The sequence below is a fragment of the Crinia signifera genome, chromosome 3 (genome assembly GCF_055691185.1).
Source record: "Crinia signifera chromosome 3, ASM5569118v1, whole genome shotgun sequence".
NCBI lineage: Eukaryota > Metazoa > Chordata > Amphibia > Anura > Myobatrachidae > Crinia > Crinia signifera.
This window is the reverse complement of record NC_139219.1, coordinates 78,823,122-78,846,012: the sequence shown is the minus strand read 5'-3', so window position 1 is coordinate 78,846,012 and position 22,891 is coordinate 78,823,122. Positions and strand designations below refer to the sequence as shown.

The 22,891-nt window shown below is 42.9% G+C and overlaps 1 protein-coding gene across 2 annotated transcripts in view; it reads left to right on the top strand.

The window, feature by feature from the left end:
• Positions 1-22,891, top strand: part of CRIM1 (cysteine rich transmembrane BMP regulator 1) — a 640,446-nt gene that overhangs the window by 541,927 nt on the left and 75,628 nt on the right. For both annotated transcript variants that reach the window (XM_083176101.1, XM_083176102.1), the window contains exons 11-12: positions 7,653-7,862; positions 16,362-16,577. In XM_083176101.1, coding sequence (XP_083032227.1) covers positions 7,653-7,862; positions 16,362-16,577 — 426 coding nt within the window. The remainder of the gene's footprint in view (positions 1-7,652; positions 7,863-16,361; positions 16,578-22,891) is intronic.

Here is a 22,891-nt window from a genome sequence, read left to right as displayed (position 1 = left end):
CTCTAAAAAATCAACCTCTAACTGTCAGTTTACAGTTGAAAACTTACAGCAGCTGATTGGTTGGTACTTTCTCCAATGAATCACTCTCAGGGGTAGATCTATGAAGCAGTGATAAAGGAGGAGAAGTGAGCCAGAGGAGAAGTAGCCCATTTCAACCAATCAGCTGCTCTGTATAATTTTATATTATGCAAATTACAGATGTTACTTCAGTGTTGATTGGTTGCTATGGGCTATGTCTCCTCTGGCTCACTTCTCCTGCCTTATCACTGCTTCATACTATACATCTACCCCTCCATTATTTGATAATTCTCCTCCTTTCAGTGCTAGTAAATATAATTTGCTGGCAGCATAAAATTACTTATTAGAACTTTGTTTTCTGTTTGTAGTCATTTCATTTTTAATTACTGCAGTCTAAAGAGGTAACCCATCATGGAGTCGACAATGATTTTTTAATGAGTAGATATTGAAGCCAAATGGACTGTGTTTCTGTGCTTTTTCCATTCCATATCATCTTTAATTACTACTAAAATTCTAAATCTTTCTTAGGTTTCGTACATGCTTTAATTTTTTAGATTATCCTGTGAAAACTCTCTGTGATTCTCTGCAATTTCATGTGATTAATTACAAGTGATTAATCTCTTGAAAAATAAAAAATGAAAATACTTCCTTTACCGTATAAAACTCGCAGGTATAATGCACCACTGGTAATATTTATTTATTACTAGTTATTTATATAGCGCACACATATTCTGCAGCGCTTTACAGAGAATATTTGAACATTCACATCAGTCCCTGCCCCAGTGGAGCTTACACTCTATATTCCCTACCACATGTACATACACACAGACATTCTAGGGTTAATATTGTTGGGAGCCAATTAACCTACCAGTATATTTTTGGATTGTGGGAGGAAACCAGAGAAACAGGAGGAAAAACACGCAAGCACGGGGAGAATATATAAACTCTGCACAGTTAGGGCCATGCTGGGAAGCGAACCCATGACCTCAGTGCTGGGAGGCAGTAATGCTATCCATTACACCATCTGTGCTGCCCATAAATCTATGAACAGAACCCCTCCTGGCAAGTATCATTGAGAGGAGATGAATGTGATAGCGGATGTGAGCGGGGCCAGACCATCCTCGTCATTAGACCAAAATGATGTAATTATCATAGAATCATGGTATATTGACCCCTTCAGCACACACACTGCATTTCCCAGCATTGGGCCCTTCCTGCCTACTTCACTAGGAATTGGGTGGGATGTGGGCGGGCCATTCAGTTTTCCGGGAGCCAGGGTGAATTCCCAAAAAGGTGTAGCATACCTACTTACTTTTTATCACTCCTGTCTGGTGTCGGAGGCGAGACAAGGCGGACGTCACCAAGCCCCGTCCCCATAACCGGCAGCCAAATTAATTTGTGGGTCCGTGGATTGGGGGAGGGGCTTAAATGACCCAATACGGGTAATTGTAGCCCCTCCCTGCAGACCTGCAAAATTCTGGATTTTATACAGTGGGGAACGGGGGCTGCGGCGGTGATGCGGGAGCTTGCCCAACTTCCCGGGGACCGGGAGGGGGACCTGATTTGCTGGACCCTCACGGCCATTCCGGGAGGGTAGGCAAGTATAAGATGTAGGTTTCGGGAAAGTAGGCGAGTGTTCTTATACTCCGCAGTTACAGTTTGCAGTTTAAGCTTAGACGGTACTTATGTACTAACTGGGCTGCCGATTTTGAAATCGGGTCCATCGCATCGCATCCCATCGCATCCGACCATATCGCATGCGATGCGATGCAATGGATCCGATTTTTCCATAGGATACAATGTTAAAATGGACTGAGTCCATTTTAACATGGAATTCAATGGGAAAAGGGGTCCTTTTCATACCCCTACTATCCAAGTGGGCATGGAGTTGGATATAAACCTGTGGCGAGCGTAGCGAGCCACCGAGCCCGAAGCGTGGCGAGCGGACACAGAATACCGTTCGCTCGCCACGCTTCGGGCTCGGTGGTTTGCTACGCTCGCCACAGGTTTATATCCAACCCCATGCCCACTTGGATAGTAGGGGTATGAAAAGGACCCCTTTTTCCCATTGAATTCCATGTTAAAATGGACTCAGTCCATTTTAACATTGAATCCTATGGAAAAATCGGGGCATCGCATCGCATCGCATGCGATATGGTCGGATGCGATGTGATGCGATGCGATATCGCATCGCATCTGATTGTATGCCTTAAGTTAAGGCATACAATCAAAAAATCGGCAGCCCAGATAATACATAAGCTCCGCTTAGACATATGACAATCAAAAATGTTAGCCAATAAAAGCAAATGTCTAATTGGTTATTATGCTTTTAGTTCAGTTTGCAACATAAAGCTATGTCAGATAACCCTTGTCATAACAAGACCCAGGAGAATACCCTGTACGCATTAATGAAATAACTTTGTTGCTTAGGTGACACCACATGTCCTTTATAGCTCTCAGATTTGGTCATTAAACAGTACAAACCAGTGTTAATTACTATTTTAAATCTCATACACTAGCGTAGCTTTCCTTCTCTAACATAGTCAAATTATTTTGTTATAAAAATACAAAAATTGACAGTAAATAATAATAATAATAATGTACATGCAGATTATCACACCGTATGCAGGTAATCATAACCTATACAGGGAGTATGTATGAAGCAGCTATAAGGGAGGAGATGTGAGAAGTGATAAAGTGCCAATCAGCTACTAACTGTCCCTTTTTAAACCCAGCCTGTAATTTAACATTCAGGAGCTGATTGGCCTGTGATAGATTACCAGACACTTTATCACTTCTCCTCCCTTATAACTGCTTCATACATCTACCCCTCTGTTATTAGTAGACCTGGTATAAGGCTCTTGCTGGTTTTTCTATACAAAACTGAAGCTCAGAAGTGATCTTTGTGACTGTTCAGATAGTGAGATTTCTATGGGATATTATTAAGCACAAGAACGGTACATGGAATGGGGTCTGTGATCAGAGACAAGGGCTTTGTGTCCAAAAGAGGAACGGTGTGTCCAAACTGGGACAATGGGGTAAACCCTTCATTGCTTTTTTCAAGGGAAATAAATCAAACAGATAAGAATGTGACAAATGACTTTTAACACCACAAAGAGAAAAACAAATGAACACTCAATACACTCAAAACACTATACCAAAAGACTGTTAATTTCCCTTTTAATTGTTCCCAGGGAGAAGTACCACAGTATCAGTCTAGTTTTACAGAGACTGCACAGTTTGCAGATTACATTTAAATCAATTGCACATGGTTTATTAATGAACGGGTTTTCATACAAAGGATGATAAGAATTTTATATACAATAGGGATCAGTTCATTAGTGTGTGCTACCGTCCATTACAAAGAATTAGTTAGGTATTGATTTCTAGAGGAATGACTTATCTTAATGGTTAAAAGATTATTTTTATTAAAGGAAATGACAGAACAAAGTCAGGCTTTCTGGAGAGATGTGTTACAGACATTAACCCATTGCAGGACAATTTAATATCTAAATGAATCTCCTTTTCCTTAGTTTACTTGAAATCAGTGACATCTCATAGCGCCAGATTAATGAGACATAGTAATAATAAACTGTTTTGTGGAAAATGGATAGGCTGCATTCTCACAAATAGTGGCGCCGTTTCAGACTCGTTTGTCAGGGTCCAAATTCGGCCCTGTCCCCGATGTATGGCGTTTGAGCATGCGCAGTTTAATGCCAAAAAATGCAAAATCATGCACTTGGGTCTCAAAGACTAAATATAGTATACTGTAAATGGCACTATAATGGAAACTACTGAGGAAGAGAGGGTTCTAGATGTCACAATTTCAGGTGACTTAAAGGCAGGTAGGTAATGTAAGAAAGCAACGGAGAAGGCAAGTCAGATGCTTGGTTGCATAGGGAGAGGAATCAGCAGTAGAAAGAAAGAATAATAATGCCACTGTATAGATCATTGGTACGACCTCATCTAGAGTACTGTGTTCTCCAGAAGGATATAAATACATTAGAGACTGTACATAGAAGGGCAACTAAAATGGTGCATGGCCTACATCACAAAACGTACCAGGAAAGACTAAAATATCTTAATATGTATAGTTTAGAGCAGAGAAGGGAAAGAGGGGACATTATAGAAACTTTCAAATACACTGTATCAAGGATTTCAACAAGGTACAGGTGGGAGACATTCTTCACAGCAAGAGGAGCAACAGAACATGAGGACATGCACTGAAACTAGAGGGAGAAAATTCAGGTCAAATTTGAGGAAGAATTAGTAGTAGATAAGACTACTGAACAGGTCTGAATTAGACCCCTATGTTTCTTCAGATTAAGGGGTAATTGTATGAAAGACAGCCTGTAAAATGGCAATTAGAAGCAATCTGTACCAATCGTTGAAGAAAGCTAAATTCTTTAGCTTTCTTCAAAGTTTGATACATTTACCCCTTAATATATCAAACTTTGAAGAAAGCTGATAAGATAATTTTATATTCATTAAATCATAAATGAAAGTATTAAAGAACAATCTGATATACATTTAAATAAATGGTACTTGTGTATTATCACGGCGCCCACGTTTCCATCGCATGCCATTGTACAACCAAAAAATCGCGTTGCATCGCATCGCATGCCATATGATCGCATGCGATGCGATGAGACGCGATTATACCCGATTTTAAATTGTACACGCACCCAGACCCAAATTTTCATTGTATACCCACCCTGATGGGTACTGATAATGTTAAATGCCCCCCATTGTTAACGTCACCCCACTATCAACGCCAACCCGAAGCGTGGCGAGCGCAGCGGTACGTGTCCTCCGACCTTTTCATACCCCCACTGTCCACGTCGGCGTGGAGTTGACTTTACATAGTGTGGCGAGAGCAGCGAGCCACTGAGCCCGAAGCGTGGCGAGCGGACGCGTAATACTTGTGAAGTAATGCGCGTCCCCTTGCGGGGCTCGCTGCGCCCGCCACGCTTCGGGCTCGGTGGCTCGCTGCGCTCGCCACACTATCTAAGTTCAACTCCATGCCAACGTGAGTACTGGGGGTATGAAAAGGTCGGAGGACGCGTACCGCCGCCCCTCGCGGGCTCGCTGCGCTCGCCACACTTCGGGTTCACGTTGATAGTGGTGTGGCGTTAACAATGGGGGGACATTTAACATACTTATTATCCATCAGGGTGGGGATACAATTAAACATCGGGTCTGCCTGGGCATTTAACATTGAAATCGCGTTGCATCGCATGCCATTATAATGGCATGCGATGTGACGCGATATTAAAATTGTACACTCTTCCGGGAAAAGCCTCAAATCGGGGCCATCGCATACCTTAATTAGTGGTATGCGATGCGATGCGATGGGCGTCGTGATAATACACAAGTACCAAATAAATATATCTTCCTTTATATCTTAATTTAATTAATTATTCTCAAACCACTTTACTAGTTGACCCAATTGTGTAAGTACAGTAGATTTACACCTGGGAGACATGAACATTTCCCTTGCATTCAGTTACTAGCAGATGATCACACTTTACCATACGATTTGCTGCAACAATGGGGGGGAGGGCACCATTGTCACTTTCACACATATTTAACGCTCACAAATCTGGAAAAGGCTGCAATGTTTCTGGTGCAATAAATTGTCTGTCTTTTTTAGGGCACAACAATGGTAAAAATGTAATTAGTAATAGTCTATCACAATGTGTGAAGCCCACAGGGCCCTTTCAATAAGCAGCACACATAATTACTCTGGTGGCGGTACAGATAGAAAAGGTCAGATTTAACATAGTGCACATGTTGATCATAGTTTGCAGACCAGATTGAGCCTTGTGGTAAATGTTTATCTTGCAGTTTGGTAGCTCACATTAGTAAAAACCATATGTGCAGATTTCAGCGCGGGATTTACATCTGGCATCCTCTGTCCATGTTGTAAACCCTTTTGTTGCAGATGGCCTCATTTAGATTGTCCGATATCGCAGGTGGCTGTGAGGCAGTGTGATGCTGCCAGGCTGGCAGAGCATTTGGGCAGCAATAAAAATTCTAAATATAAACGTGTAATTCCGCCTTCTTAGTGCAGATATAAATTAATAAATATATCCAACTGTTGGTAAAAAAGTAGAAAATATTGTATTATTTTAGTTAAATAACTTTTATACATGTGTACTTCTCACCTCCATATTGTGTATGCCATTTTATGAGCAGCACAAATGCCCGGTCTTCCCCTAATAACTAACAGCTTGTGACACCATTGAGGCCTCTTGCCTTTCTGAGGGTACTGGTACCTACAGTACTGATCTCATAGGACTGCATTTACCAGAAATATGTATGCTCAAAGAATGTCTGCCTGTACATATGTTGAACGCCACCTTTTGCCTAGGGTACCAAAAACCTTTCACCGGCCCTGGGCAATGGAGGCCCATGCCTCCGGCTCCGAGCACCTGGTACAGCAGCACTCGTGTGGTTCACAGCGCCCACTTCCAGGGAGAGTTCTGGGGGAACCTACTGCCCTGACTGCTACCGCCATTTTCAAATAATATGGATGAATCAAGCTACTGTACATCGCATCCCCCATAAAAACCTTTGGGGGATGCAGCTGTGTTATCTCCACTACCCGCTGTGGTACCTCCTTCATACATGCGGGTGGTACTTAATATTGGCTGCATAGACACAAATATACAATTGCGAAGTGACCCCTTAAATCTCTCTCTCTGCCCTTATTCTCTGTTTTTCTCCTCTATCTTTCCGCTCGCCACCTCTTTCCCCACACTTCCTCCTTTCTTTCGTCCCTTCTCTCTCTCTCTACCTGGCACTCCCCCTTTCTCTCCCTGACACTTTCAATATATCTTGATCCCCTCTTTATCTCTCTCCAATACTACCTCCCATTCTCTTTCTCACACCTTCTCCCTTTCTCTCTCTTGCAACTCTCCCGCTCTCTCTCCAGTCTCTTTCTCCCCCACCCTGTCTCTCTCCTCTCTTTTTCTCTCTCCTGTTCTTCTACCAATGGGCGGAATGTAATGTGGCACAATATGACGTGGGGCATTATAGAGTGACATACTATGGCATGTATTCAATGCCAGTGCGAGCGGCCGGCGAGGGGGTTAAACTGCGAGGATCGCAGAAAACCATTGATCCTCGCAGTTTAACCCCCGCGCCGGCCGCTCGCACTATGCAACGTTCCGGGGGAATCCTCGCCGTCACAGAACTGCGAGGATTCCCCTAAACTGCGAGAGCCGCGGCTAGTGCAGCAAACTCGCTGTAATTAGCCTCGATTCTCGCAGCTTTTGGAGGCACATACACCAGTTCTCCCTCGCTCAAAAAACGGAGCGAGGGGGAATTTGCGTATGAGGGGGGTCAGTTGATTTGGGTGAGCGGTGACTGCGAGCAAAAAGTCCTGCTCGCAGTCACCGCTCGCCCACGGCATTGAATATATGCCTATGAATTGGGGTCTTGTAATGTCATAATGTGTACCGGCAGCCCTAAAATGTGGCATAATGTGAACTATGACACTACTGCTGCAGAGAGGTGCCTCTCTAGACATTGGAACAGGAGCCCCTTCAAAATGTTGCTATCGGCCCACAAAAGTTATGGCTACGCCCCTGTAACTAGATGTATAATATCCATTTCTCATGTTCTTACAGAAGCAGCAGAAACTGTTGTGCCGCCGGTCTTAACGGGCACCTGTCTGTCAATGGATGGGAGACGACATGAAAATGAGGAGAGCTGGCATGACGGCTGCCGCGAGTGCTACTGTCACAATGGACGGGAGATGTGTGCACTGATAACGTGTCCTGTCCCTGGTTGCGCTAGTCCCACTATAGTTCCAGGACAGTGCTGCCCTTCATGCCCAGGTAAATGCTTTATACAATTGCTGGTTTATATATGTCTGTCATGGGAGACGAGTATTACCATAACACACTTTGCGCGGAATGTATTAAAATACATTGCCGCCCATCACACTAATGTTGCTCACATATGTACTAACATCGCTGTGTGGTGATGGAGTCCCCCGTGATACCTGTGATGTGGTGTGCGGGGGTCTCCATCATATCCCCGGGCTCTCTCTGGCCGAGAAGCAGAAGTCCTGGGTGCCGCCTCCTCCCCCCTGAAGCCGGAAGTACTTCCGGCTGTGTTTTCTAGGGGGAGGAGGAGGTATGCTCAGGAGTGTGGTCAGTGTCTGCGGCGGGCAGCGTTAAGAAGCCCATAGGCTTCTATAGGGTATCGCCATCCAAGGATAGCGATACCCTATGCGGCAAAAATGCAGCAGCTGGGTCTTTTTAAATTTTTAAATGTAGTAGAACCCCCGAAAATGGGGATTTTATTGCATTTTTCCTTTAGTACATCGCACCCTTCTTCTCCTTAATATCTTAACTACTCCAACTTTTAAGGAGCTTTAACTGCTAAGCCATTCTGTGTTCTGTCTGCAGAAATCTTTTTGATACTTAAATTGTTTTTGGGGGAAGAGGAGCATGTGTGTTCAATCAATTGCTTTTGTATTTCTTTTGAATCATCAAACATATGTTCCAGGTTAGTGATATACACCCCTTTGGCTAATAATTTGTTCTGCTGTTACAAGAAAAATTGATAACAAAGTAATCCTAATCCTTTGTTAAAACAGAACAAGAAAAAAGTGATTGACTTAAGGGAAATCTTTTGATAAACACGGCCTCGAGTTTCTTACCGCTTTTTTCTGTTTATTGATTATGATACATAAAATGATGAGGCTTTAACGAAGATGAAGTTTGAGGAGCTAGATCTTAAACGCAATTGAAACGTGTAAATTCTGTCTGTCCGCTTCTTTTTCTTCCATTTACAGCTTTTACAGACACTTGCACTCTCAGCAGAGAACTAAAGCGATAGGCATATGGAATATCCTTACAAAAAGCTAAGGATCAAATAGGGTTGAGGTAACCTAAGGGCTAAAAGTAAGGGCAGACTAGATGGGTCAAGTGGTTGCTATCTGCTGTCAAATTCTATGTTTCTCAATGGCAACATTTTTGGGTTTAAGGCCCTTAATTAGACTTGCCAAATGTGTTCTCAAAATGGGCAGAACCATGTGCACTGCAGGTGGATCAGATGTAACATGTTTAGATTTGATTTTGGTAATGTGATTTTGTTTCTGTGCAGGGTAAATACTGGCGGCTCTGCTTTTACACTCCAATTTAGATTTCAGTTTGAATACACCCCACCCAAATCTAACTCTTTCTGTACATGTTACATTTGGGTGACGGACGACTTATCAACAGTCGTGATTCCGACTGTCGTTTCTCCGACATTGGAATCCCGACTGTCACGAGCCCAACAGTCTCCGACAGTTTCCGACTTACATTGGCTATATTCTTTCGTGGGGGTCCACGACCCCCATAGAGGGAGAATGGAATAGGTGGCGAGAACCCCCCTGTCGGGCTCCTGACAGGCAGAATTCCGATGTCAGAAAAAATGACCATCGGAATTACGACTATCGGTAAGTTATACCATACCCGTTGCATTTTCCCCACCTGCAGTACACATGCTTTTAATAAATTTGCCCTGTGATCAAGTCTGAATTAGGCCCTTAGTTACTCGGAAGATATACAAACCTATCTAGCATCATGGTTTACTATTAAGACCTCTCAGAGGCAGCAAAGAGGTGCATAGCAATCTCTGCAAGAATGTTCTCCCTTCAGTCAGTGTCCTCTGATAGATTCAGGAATTGGACTTTTCTCAGTTTGATAAATAGAGTCCTAGGGTTTAGGAGCAAATACAATTGGTAACCCCCTATTACTGCATTTTCATATGTACTAAAACCCCTCCGCCGCGTTACCGCAGGGCAGGATAGTGCCACCTTTGGGTGGTGATACCCTATAGAAGCCTATGGGCTTTTTTTCGCCGCAAATCCGCCACCTCTGTTGACCCCCCTCTCCCCCTCACTCCTGCTTACCTTGCTGCAGGTCCTCCTGGACCCGGAAGGTAAACCCCTCCTCCCCCTAGCAAGGCAGCCGGATGTCCTTCGAGCTGCAGGGTGGAGAAGGAAGTGCCGGGGACAGCCAGGCTGACCTGTCCCGGCATGAGGGGAGCAGGAGGCGGCAGGGAGGTGATGGAGACCCCCGCACACCACATTACAGGTATCGCTGGGGGGCCTCCGTCACCGCCAATGCCAGCCGCATATGTTAGTACATATGTGCTGGCATCGCGGCGGCGATGTATATTAATACATCCCGCCCCTAATGAGAGGTGCTAACATGTTTTTAGTTCCATATACAAAATGATTTCCCTTTTAAGCATCAGGTTAAAGTGTTGTAAATAACCCCATGATCTTTATTAAAAGGCAATCAGACAGATAAAGGTGATTAACAAAATCTCATCTTGGACAAGGAACTTATTCCTACTGCTAGATTTCAATTAAAAATCAGTCATTCCTTATTTGAGTAATTCCTTCCTTAAAATAGAATATTTGAGATATGCATATTGAGAAGATTATCAGCAGGGGAAAATGTGTGATTGATATTGTAGCCCAGTGTATTTGCTGTATGCAGCTTCCCTCTTATTGCACAGAAATCATTTGATTGATTTTCCAGTGCATTGAGTTTGACGAATGTAATGAGTTTACTTTCTGCTATGTGTACAGAGCCGAGGTATACAAAATGTGGTTCTACCAGCTCTGTAAGGCACTGACAACGGGTACACTACCAATTTGGCCAGTACATCAGTAAATTTAAAAAATACCTATAGTTAAATTGCTAATAACACTGCAATTAAAGCGATCGTAAAACAAGCAATCCAAGTCCATTTTTATTGTTCATCAGCTAACAAATGTAGGAAAGTGCATGCTGATACTTGTTGTTCCTACTCAGCTTTGCGATAAAAGTCTGCCCAATTCTGATTTAGAATGATCCGCTAGTCTTAAAACCGTGGTTTTTCAGAATATTTTCACCTGTAAATACCGCTGAGGAGGATCCTAAAGGCCGCCGTGGATGCTGGGGTACACCATGGGCACCCCCAGGAAACTAGGCAAGTATGGGAAAAAAAATATTCCAAAATCCGGAAAAATCCCTAATCCAAAATGCTTGTGGTCCTGAGTATTTCGCATAAGGCATACACAACCTACAATATTTCTGTTTATATGCTATTTATGTGATGGTGAAGCAGACCATCTGCAAGTCTTCCAATCATTAGATGATTGCTATATTATCCCAGACGCAGCTAACAGAAGCAGGAAAAGGGGGATGAAAAGTGTCTCCCAGCCACATACATCTTTGTTGGGGATCAGCTGAAATGCGGTTTGACTTTCGGAAGAAACGGCAAGCTTCAGAACAATGATATACTGATTAATGTTACTGCCCTTGCTTATTTAGCATTAGCTATGGCAGTGCGCAGTCTGAGTCTTTGGAGAGCTTGGCTGAATCCTTAAAGTAGTAGAACAAAAGGAATTTAGCCTCTTTTACATTACATCCCCTTATTCAGTCTGAACCTTCTCCGCTAATGATTGTCTTGCGAGGTAGCTGCAGCACTGTAGATAGTGAAATAAGAGGCACTATTAATCAATGCCAATGAAATGCGTAAGACGCAACAGCTTTCTGAGACTCATCCAAGGTCACAGGAAACTGAAAGCCAATGTTTCTCAAGCCCGAGCCACAGAGCCGCTCTGTCAGTTTATTTTCAACAGTTGCAGAAAATAACTTTCTCCGAACGCTGCTTTTAGATTATGTGTCAAATAAGCACCATTTTCTAATCGCACCTTATAAATCAAATGCAGCAAACAAAGGCTGTCAAGTAGCTGTATTTATACAAGAGACCTGTGCCATAATTGTGTAGTTTATGCACAGAGCGCTTCAGCAAATTGCATTCTGACTGTGCCCTCTGCCACCTGTCCTAACGGAGATAAATGAGGACCATCTGCGGCTGCATAATAAAACGAGCAACATAAACGTTTGACCTAATTATTATTAATAAGCTGTTATTATACCACAATTGCGCTGCAAGTGCCCCGTGCTGTTTTGTACACTAGGACCAAATGCTGATGGTTAGCTCACACAGAGGCTTCAGGCTGGCGCAGCAGAAGGTTGTGCTATCTGCTCTGCATGATGTAAACCATTCCAACTGTCCAGAGCAGACTACACAACAAAAATAGAATTTACTGAAGGCAATGTGACAAAATAAATCAAGTACTTGAGACAATTTGGCTTTTAGTTCTCACGCACATTTTTTAAAAGTCTCTTTGTGGCTGATTCTGAGTCAGACCTTTGTGCATGGACGCAATTTATGCAATTGGATGGAACCTGGTCGTACTGTATCTATCTTTCCATGATATTGTCTTTTTGGCCAGTATCTGGGTGGTCATTATGCCCGTGCATTGGGGAAGGAGAGCCTGTTTCTGATGGATCTCTTGAAACAAGCAGGGTGCTGGTGGAAGTGCAGGGGTACTGATCATTGGGTCGACTTAATTTAGGTTGACGTGCATTGGGCCAACCGCCCAAAAACGGCAAGGATTTGTCTATTGGTATTCAGTCACAGGTATTTTCGACCATTTTTGAGTATATTTTCACCCATGCTATTTCACTTTTTGTTTGGGGGGTATCAGTATTGCAAAAACTGGCTGTAAAAACAGGCGAAACTGTCAGCAACTTTGACAAAACCACTTGATTTGCGGTAATTTTGCCGATTTACGCGGTTTTTACTGATACTGGATTTTTCACCCAGGCGAAAATTCGTAACTGGGATTGAATAGGGCAAGTTGTACTCTCCCATAAAAGGGGCAAATGTGCCGACTTTTCACCTGGTAAAAAATGTGGGCGATATTCAATACTACTTAGTAGTGCTACAGTTTATCTTTCTTATTATGCATGTTAGTAGGGCATATGCATCTTATCTTGCATTTTAGTAGAACTTCTGCATCTTACTGCATCTACATCCTGTGTCCTAAGTGTGCTTATCTATCCTGTTTATGTCTTATACCCCTTTCACACCAGCCTAAATTCCCAAGTTGAGTCCGGGAACAACCCAGTACTACGTCTGGTGTGAAAGGTACCCGGGACAAATTACCGGGCTAATTTGCCGGCAATCCAACCCTGCTAGGTAGCAGGGTTGTTCCCAGGTTCAACCCGGGGACCTGGCTGGTGTGAACGGTGTAGGGTATACTTACCCAGGTTGCCGGGTCCTCCGTGTCCTGTCCGACGGGAATTAATGCAGGCGGGCGCAAATGACGGGACAGCCGGTGGATGATGATGACGCAGCTCTCCGGTGGCAGTGAGGGCGCCGGAGAGCTGCGTCATCTTCATCCGCTGCCTGTCCCGTCATTTGCTCCGCCGCCTGTGTGGATCCCTGGCCTGTGCGGAGGACCAGCAACCGGGGTGAGTATTCTCCCCACCTCCTGTCCACCTCCACCGCCGACTGCCCGACGTCATCCCGCCGACTGCCCGCCTCCTCCCCACCTCCTGCCGGCCTCCTTCCCGCCCCCTTCACACACCAGAAAATGCAGGGACATTTCTGGTGTGAATGGGTCCAAACCCGGGAATGTCCCTGATTGTCCAGGGAACTGAATTCAAGGGTTTGTCCCTGCATTTCTGGTGTGAAAGGGGTATTAGTTGTGTTTATTTACATTTTTAGTATGTATAGGTCATATGGTACTAAATAAACACCATATTAATGCAGGTCTATAATGATTATAAATTCAGTCTTATTTCTTAAGCACAGAATTCTGTTTTCTGCGGTATATAGCTATAATAATAATAAAAAATAATATGTGTAGTTTAATAGATATGAGTAAAAGTGCAGCATGTGCACTGCTCCATAAAAATCCTCAATGAATTCTGATGCTAGGTTACCACCATGGCCAACCCTGCCATAGGGTAACAATCCCTTGGCTGTGTCCACATTAAGCTCTATAGTAAAATGCATTGTCTAAAATACTATTTATTTGAAAAGTTTTTTATCTACGGTTCTCTTTAAAAGAACAGGTCGAATGAAATCAGTGAGCAAATAACAGTAGAGCAGACTGTTCTAATGATAGGCTGACACTCCTTTTTAAGTAAGGGGGACCAGGTTATATATGGTGCCTATACATTTGGGCACTTTTGGCCTTTTTTTTCATCTGATTCCGATAATTCGGGCCCAGGAATCAGATGAAAAGTTTCAAAATCGCATGTGTTTGACATCAGGTCCGAGCCGATGTGTGGCTCTGTGAGCATCGGATCAGAGCCTGAAGATCGTACAGGCTGCACTATTGATATTTAATCCTACCACCATTCAATCCTACCACCAGGGAAGCTGCCGGGCAGTTCAAGGAAAATCGCATGTGACTGCTCCTCTCAAAGAGGTTGCCCTAGTGTATAGGTACCTTAAGACAGTCACCCTAGCAAACGTCATGTCATTCCTAATAAGATGTCTCCAGCAAACCTTTAAAGCCCTTGACATTTCAGCAAATAGGCAGATCTCATTGACATTGTGATATTCTCTCTGTTTAATAGAGATTTTGACATTCTGCCATATAAAAATGTAAATGTGTTTCCGTGGCAATACTAAGCATGCTAATTTATTGCAAATTATGGGGTTGTCTAACTGCAAAGTAATCAAGGAATAAATAAAATGTTCTATTTGATCCTTTGCTTACCAAAATATAAATCAGAACATTAGCTTGTTGTGTCTGTAGTATATAGTACCAGTGCTTTCCAGCTATTATTATTATTATTGTTTATTAAGGTGTCACAAAAGACTACATAGAGTAGGCAAGTAGAGCATATTATGAAGGCCCAACAAAGTACTAAACAATAAGGAAGTATAATATAATACATAAAACACAATAATCAAAATATTTAACCAAGTTAGAAATGCAGCTCAGTGTGCTACAAGATAAAAACACCCTAAAAAAAACCCCTCATGTCAACCTTTTAATTCGTGGACCACTATCATGTGACCCTTTTGCGTGTGTCAACATTTTTGTCTATGACAATCTTGTGCATGTTAACCTTATGGGTTCAACCTAGACACTGTCAAGTTTAAAGCTCAGTAGACTAATTCAGCATGTGACTCTGCAAGTGAGGGATTTTCAGAGTATGATGGGCACATCAACCGAAATCTTGGAAGCGGCAGTGAGCACTAGAGGAAGGTGGTGAAAAGGTAGAGTCAATGAGTCCAATGGAGTGTAGAGTATGTAGAAGAAGAGGAGGTTCAACTGTGTTGAAGGCAGCACACAGATCAAGGAGTAGAGAAAAGTGACACTTAGATTTGGCAGTTAGAAGGTCATTTGTGACCTTGGTGAGGGCACTTTGAGTAGAATGAAGCATTCCAGAGGTGGAACTACCATTGGTGCAGCAGGGGTCCATTACCCTTGGAGTCTAAGTGGTCCACTGCTGCCACAAACTGCTGTATGGCATATTGTGAACTTGGGTTGGAGAAGAGGAGGGTGGCCCAAATTATATTTTTGCACCTGGGCCAACCACTCACAAGTTCGGACACTGAAGCATTTGGATGCTTGGTTGAAGTGGTTTGAGAAGTGAGTGGGTGGAAAAAAATGAGGCAGATATACTGTAGACAGTCATCTCAAGGAAGAGCTCATAGGCACAGGGGAGGATCCTGTGTGTGCTCCCTGCCACTTGAGATTTGGTGGCAGCAAAAATACTTTGCTGTCATTGTTTTTTTTTTTTTTTTTTTATAAATGGAGGTACCAAAATGTATTAACACCTGTGATAGCATACACTAAGCTGCAGCTCAACAACATAACATTAATAAGTACGAATTAGGCTGCACCACAGTCACAGACTGTTCTATCAGCCCTGCCCCTGTTTCTTCCCACTGATGATGTGACTGCTTGTCCGTGATAAGTGAGTCTGTACACCGTTATGCACAATGCATGCTACACAGCCTGATGTCTCCCACCCCCTAACCCCTTTGTGGCCCACCTCAGTGCCTGCCCACCTGCTGGCTGTGTTAGCTCTAGCTTAGGCCCCCCTATCATACCTTGGCCCCGGTAAACAGCACCTCCCCCCCCCCCCCTTTCTGCACCACTGGACAAGATAACACATAGGACTAGTGAACAAGTTTTTAAAGGGAATTTCCTTTTCCTTTTTCGTCTTCCTATAAATAAACCAATATGAAATATGAAAAAGGGTCTCTAGCCAAACAGAGTAGATAAGGTATTTTAAAAAAAGACTGGGTTTTAGTTGACTCCAAATAATCAAATAACAGCACATGTGATTCGTGATTCACTGCAATGTGCTAAACAAGCCACTGAATACATTAACACATTAGTTCCTCAGCTGTTGGTGAATTACAATAGGTCTAAAGGGGCAGTTTAATAACCGCCGAAGCATTCTATGCTGTCAATGGCAAATGATACCTATTATTTATATGATGTTACAAATCTCTCATTACAGAGGACTCCAGTGGGAAGAAGCCAGAGTTCACAGACCCATCCATCTGCCATGCTCCAGGAGGGGAGTATTTTGTTGAAGGAGAGACATGGAATATTGATTCCTGTACACAGTGCACTTGTCATAGTGGAAGGGTGCTATGCGAGACTGAAGTCTGCCCTCCCTTGCTTTGTCAGAACCCTACTCGTACTCAGGACTCCTGCTGTCCTCATTGCCAAGGTATGACCAGACATCATATCACTTACATGTTTTGCTGCCCCAGAATGTATTTAAAGGATCTATATGGGAGATACATCTTCAAATTATGCAACCTGCTTTTTCTAATTAGTGTTTTTAGTTAAATGCCCTTCTTAGAGACAGGTGTATTGTTCAGTATTAGTATTTGTATTTTCAACCATGAGTGTGTTAATACATCTAGAAGACTAGACATCATAAAACAATGTTCTAAGAAGTCTCATCCTATTAACAAGTCTATAAAACATTCACAATGTCAACACTGACATACTTATTACATTGTTATGTCAGCATTTTGAATGTTGACTGTGTGGTATTATATACAGTACAATCCTAAAATTCTGTTTTACTATAGACATTTGCAATAACAATGTCCGCTTTCTGTCAGTGTTGATCTGTTGGCCTATTGATTGCCAACATTTTGCCCATGTAGACATTCTGGTGTAGACATTCTGGTGTCAACTTTCCATATTTTGACATCTTGACTGCGTACCGTACTACTAGCCATCACTGCCTACAGGGGGTGGACATCTTTCCATAACAGGACGCTATGGAAAACCGTCCACCCCTTCGCTCATCTGCTGGCAATACCGGCTAACGGCAGATGAGCGATAGCAGCCGGCAATGATGCGGGAGTGCGCATCAGTGCTCATTGCTGGGCCATACACACTGGGCGGCTGTTGGACCGTATTCAGTGTGGCCAGTGAGGGGGTTAAGCGGCGGGGATCGGCGAAAACAAGCGACCCTCGCCGTTTAATCCCCACGCAGGCCGCTCACCTTATTCAACGTTCCGGAGGAACCCTCGCTGTCAGAGGATAGCGAGGATTCCCCCAAACAGCGAGGCTTGCTGCTAATGCAGGGAGCCCGCTGCATTTACCCACAAGTCTTGCTGATTTAGCAGGCTCATACGCCATTTCCCACGTCGCTACAATAACCTAGCAAGGGGGAAACGGCGTGTGCAGGGGGTCAGTTGAATACTGACCCTGCGAGCTATGACAGGGAGCATTCAGCACTGCTTGCTGCCACAGCTTGCAAAAGTCATTGAATACACCCCATTGAGCTGAACGCAGCTCAAACTGCAAAACTGCCGCCCAGTGTGTATGGGCCTTTAGATTGACAGTATACATTTTTTTTTGCAATGTGAAAGCTGTTTCTAGATTTGTTTCTTATGCATATATACAAAATATCATGTTGGTGTGCTTGATTATTTACCTATTTGCATACTAATACTAACCAATCAAAAATCTTGTTTCTTTATTGTTACACTAACTTTACGGAGTAATGATATATATTACAATGTATTGTTCTGCTATTGCTTTGTTGGGCAAAAATGTTCAATCATTTTACAGGTCTCTGACCTAGAAAAGCATCAGAAACACAATAGCCTGGAATAGCTGCCTTGATTTTAGTGACCTTTAGGTGGTGTAGGTAATGTGAAAATGTATAATTTCACTTAACCGAACTTATTCAGTCACAAGAGGAAGTGCTTACGTGACTCGATGCATGAATACAGTTGTAGCAACATAATTAACATGCATTTTGAGACTCAAACAACTTATTATGGAACTAGAAAAGTATAAATGAAATGTATATTTTCTTTTTACTCTGAAAATTCACTTTGTGAAATATAAGTAAAAAAATATAAATGAACCATAATTGTCAGTTTTCAAATTTGGGAATTCCATTATATTTTCATTGTTGTAGAACAGGCAGCAGCTGCTGTAGTGATATTGCTGCATTTACATGTACACAGGAAATTATGTTTAGACACAGCAACACACTAGCTCAGCACAGCGTTGCCTACCCTCCCGGAAATCGAGTCCAACTCCCGGCCCCCTGGAAAGGGGGGCAACCCTCCCACAATTCCCTTCATTTCCCGCAAACCCACCTACCGGCGGGGGGGGGGAGTTCCGCGGGTCAAATGACGCAATCGCGTCATTTTAGCCCCACCCCCCGCAGTGCAATGCCTGAAATACAGACACACCCCTGATCGTGCAGCCGGTCCGTGGCTCCGCCCTCAGGCCACCCCTTTCCCCCTCCCGGTGATGGCACTGCCCCTTCCTGCTTCTGTGAAGCGTGAGCTTGCTGCCCTCTCCCGGCAATGCCTCTTCCCGGTCTCCCGCAAAGGGGAGATGAGAAGTCGGCAAGTATGGCTCAGCATCCAGAATTTAGTGGGACAGTCCCAAATCATTGTGGGCAAAGGGGATATGGCATAATAATGATGGTCCCTAAGCAACTTGAGACATAGATCGAGGACATTTTTAATTTAAATAAATATCTATTTTCCATTATTGACTCATGGTAAAAATGTCTCATGAGTAAAATAATATAAATTTGATTTATTGTTGTTTTGTATGACATGTGCTATTCTGCACAGCTAATATATTGCATTACTGTACATTTAATAAGATGATCGTAAGCTTTTTTGAACACAGACTGTATAGAACAGTTTTAATTATGACCATTTAATATTTACCATCTGTGTGGAATGTATTCTATAGGATTTTTTCACAGACATTTAGATTTGATTTCTCTGCACTACAGTATATATAGCAATAAGACGAGACTGATATTAACAAATGTATATTTATTTATATATATTTATTGCAATAAAATCTCAGTTTCTTTAATAAGCACATAAATCCTTGATGCATCAATAAATCAACATAACTATATACATATTTGTATATATATGTAAGAGGTGATTCAATAATAAAAAAATATATCCCAATAAAACAAAAAGATAACAAAATCTTTGCAATATCATGTAGACCTTTTCGGTGTCAACATATTGCTTGTGTCGACATATTGTATGTCATCATTTTCCATCTGTTGACCTTAAGGCTGTCGACCAATAGCCATCAAGCTATTGACTGTCGTTCTAAGTATGTCGACCCCATGACCCATACCCCTGTTAATGCCTGGGGAGCACCGTGGAGCAGCCTGCCTTGCTCCTCCAGTTAGCGAGCACCCCACCATGGCATTTTCTGTGGGAAACAACGGTGTGAAATGCGCTTCTATATTATTATACATTTTCTTTAGTAGCAGTTATTTATATAAGGCACATATATTATGCATTGCTTTACAGAGAATATTTCATTCGTTTACATTAATCCCCGCCCAGTGGAGCTTGCAATCTGCATTCTCTATAATATAAAATAAACATGCACCGTAGGGTTCACTTTCGTCAAGCTGGAGGTTGGGGCGGGCTGGTGTTTTATTGTAAAACTTAATTTCGGTATATTACGTTATGCCTGAGACTATACAGCTATGACAACAGGAGTGGTATTGGTATTCCTTGTTGTTGGCACCAAGATTTATTGTTTTCCATAGAGAAGCACCAACTTTGTTTCAGCTGTACTGATACATTCTCCCTGGGGTCAATAAATCACTGAACTCACCTTGACAGATGTCAGGAGCCAGAGAGTGGCAATGCATACCTGGAGTTCATTTTCTGATTTGGCTGGAGCCTGTAGTCTTCCATGCCCGGTACGCGTAGAGGTCATCGGAGTGGAATTATTTATTCCTACTAACATGACGGAAAGGAATCAACATGTGCTGAGAGCGAGCTTTGCCTTCTTGTTTCTTCCCTTTGGAAATGAGAAGAAAAGGATAAAATACCTTGAACAACTTCCCATTGATTCTTCCTAGGCTTCTATTTACTTTTTTACCATCTTCATTAAAAAACCAGTAGAAAATCATTTACCACAGAGAATGTATCACTAATTGTATAAATAAAATGAGATGGCCTCTCATGCGAATTAGAGATGGAAATTAAATGTAAGCGATTTTCTAAATCATGAGCTGGCTTAGATGCTAAGCTCTGATAACATGACAGCTCTTTAATGAATCACTTAAGAAGAACTAGATTGCAAGCTCTACGAAACAGTCTCCCATTTTCATGTTGCTTTGTGTCAGTGTCCTATAAATGAATCATTAAAATACAGTGCCTGAGTGACACTGAATAAGGGACTATGTAAAAACCGGATCCGGACAAGACCCTGGCCCGACAGACCGGACATCAAAATCTGCAATCCGGAGCTTGTAGTGTCCGGTCCGTGGGGTGTCCTGTCCTGGGGGGTGTCTTGTCTGGGGGGATGCCTGTGACAGCTGTCACCAGGGATATGGGGAAGGGGAGATTACAGCCTTCCCGTGTGGTCCGGACCGTTACGGTTTTTGCTACATGCCTCGACCATACAGCGAGGCTTTATTCTCCCCCTCCTCCTCTCCCTGGGGACAGCTGTCAGTTAAAGCCCCCCTCCCCGGACAGGACACCCCCCAGGACGGGACACTACAAGCTTCGGACTGTAGATTTTGATGTCCGGTCCAGCGGTCCGGTGTCTTTTCTGGGTCTGGTTTTTACCCATACCGCACTGAATAATGCAACTGACATTACAGCGGGACTGTCTGTTGCTTAGCTAGGAGTCTGGTTATGAGACTGTATGATTCACTCTGCTATTCGTGTTGCTAATCATGTATACTAGCTAAGGGTTTGTTACCTTGCTGTAACGCAAGGTTAAGATTTGCCGTAAAAATGCCATTGTCTCTCATGTATTTGCATCACAAATATAAAGATGACACACAGCACACTGTCAATTACAGTAAATGTTTGCTAAGATGGGCCAGGAAGTATGAATACACGCACAGCATGCCCTTCAAACTTGGAGATACAGAACTGTTCCTGACCCATTCTATGTACTTCACCTAGGAAACCGCAAGCCAATCATTTCCAGGTATGAAGTATTAGGCTTCCCTGTATTGCCCTTCTTTACTGTTTCATTAGTTTTTAATGGCTTTTTATTAAATATACCAGCTTTCAGCAGGAATGGGACAGTACATAGAACCCTTGTATATACTTTAATTCATTCTGATTTAGATCAGCAGTACAGATAACATTGTCGATCTTTTGACTTTATCTCTGGACATGTCGCAACAGCAGTTTAGGTAGCTAGTAATTTTGTATGCAGATACAGCTTGCATGTCACTTTAATCAGGATAAGCTGCTTGTGCATCCTAGTCTTATTGCTTTGCAAATAGATTGCATTTTAAAGGTCACATGCACAGATGCTGGAAGCTAACGAGTTGTGCTACAGCATGACATGACTAGAGGGGCTGTTTTTTCCCCAGTATATATTTCAGTGAACCTCAAATGATGTATACAAAAAGTCAAACATTGTTCAGTTGAGAATACAAATGGTACAAACTGTTTTGTAAATGTTCCCTTCATACCATAAACATATCAGACATAAACATAAACTAAGATAATAAGAGTGGGGGGCCCTAACAGTTACAAACTAAATATATTGGCCCCTAAGTCAAAGAATGGAAAGGGGCATGCCCCATAAAACTGCCCGCAGAGAGACATAAATGATTATTCTCCAAATATTGGTGAACAATAAAAATAACAATAAAAAAAGAAAAAACAACAAAACATAACAATATAACAAAATGATAAAGGAATAAATGCCTACCCTTAACCCAGAGCCACGATCCATCCTGAACAGATCCATCAAAACGACAAAGGAAGAGTAGGAGAGAGCAAGAAGTATAGAGATAAATGTAAAATAGAGAAGAGATCAGAGGTTGACAGGACATTGAATACCTAAAAGTTGATAAGAATACCATGAGGTGAATTGAAAGCAGTTCTTAATCGCCAATTTAGTTTGGAGAGGGAGGGTCTGAATATATTTCCCCAAGCATTGGAATAAAGCAGGGGTTAAAGATTGTTTGTGCAATGTTTTTGTTAGGTGCCACTGCGGTCCTGCTGTCTCCGGTGGCACTGCTGTCACTGACAGCGCCGGATCTGCAGGATACAGCTGTTGGCACCATCTTCCCCGGCAGTAGCCGTACGCCCAGGGCAGAAGTGTCGGGCATTGCTAGGCACAGAGGCTGACGTCATCAGCCAGGGGGTGGCCATTTTGAATAAGTAGCCGGCGTCTGCTGGGAACAGACGCCTGTTTTAGTTCTTGGTGCCCTTGTGGAGTCTAGAGTGTTCCCGGTTCCAAGCCAAGCTTGTCAGCAGCGTCCAGAGTACCACTCCAGCCCTGTGCCTGTGCCTGCACTTGCTCGCAGTGTTACAGCTGTCCTGTTCATCTGCTTGGAGGAACTCCTGTGCTGGTCTCCATTACCATCTTTAGAGATAAGTCAGGAGTTGCTATCCTTGTTATTCTTTGCTCTTGTTGGTGACATCTCTTTGTGCATTGTTGCATCTCAGCCATTATTATCCAATTTATTACTGTATCATCTTGTGCATTGTTACACCTGGTCATTTATACCTGGAGACTCTGGGGGTACCCTGT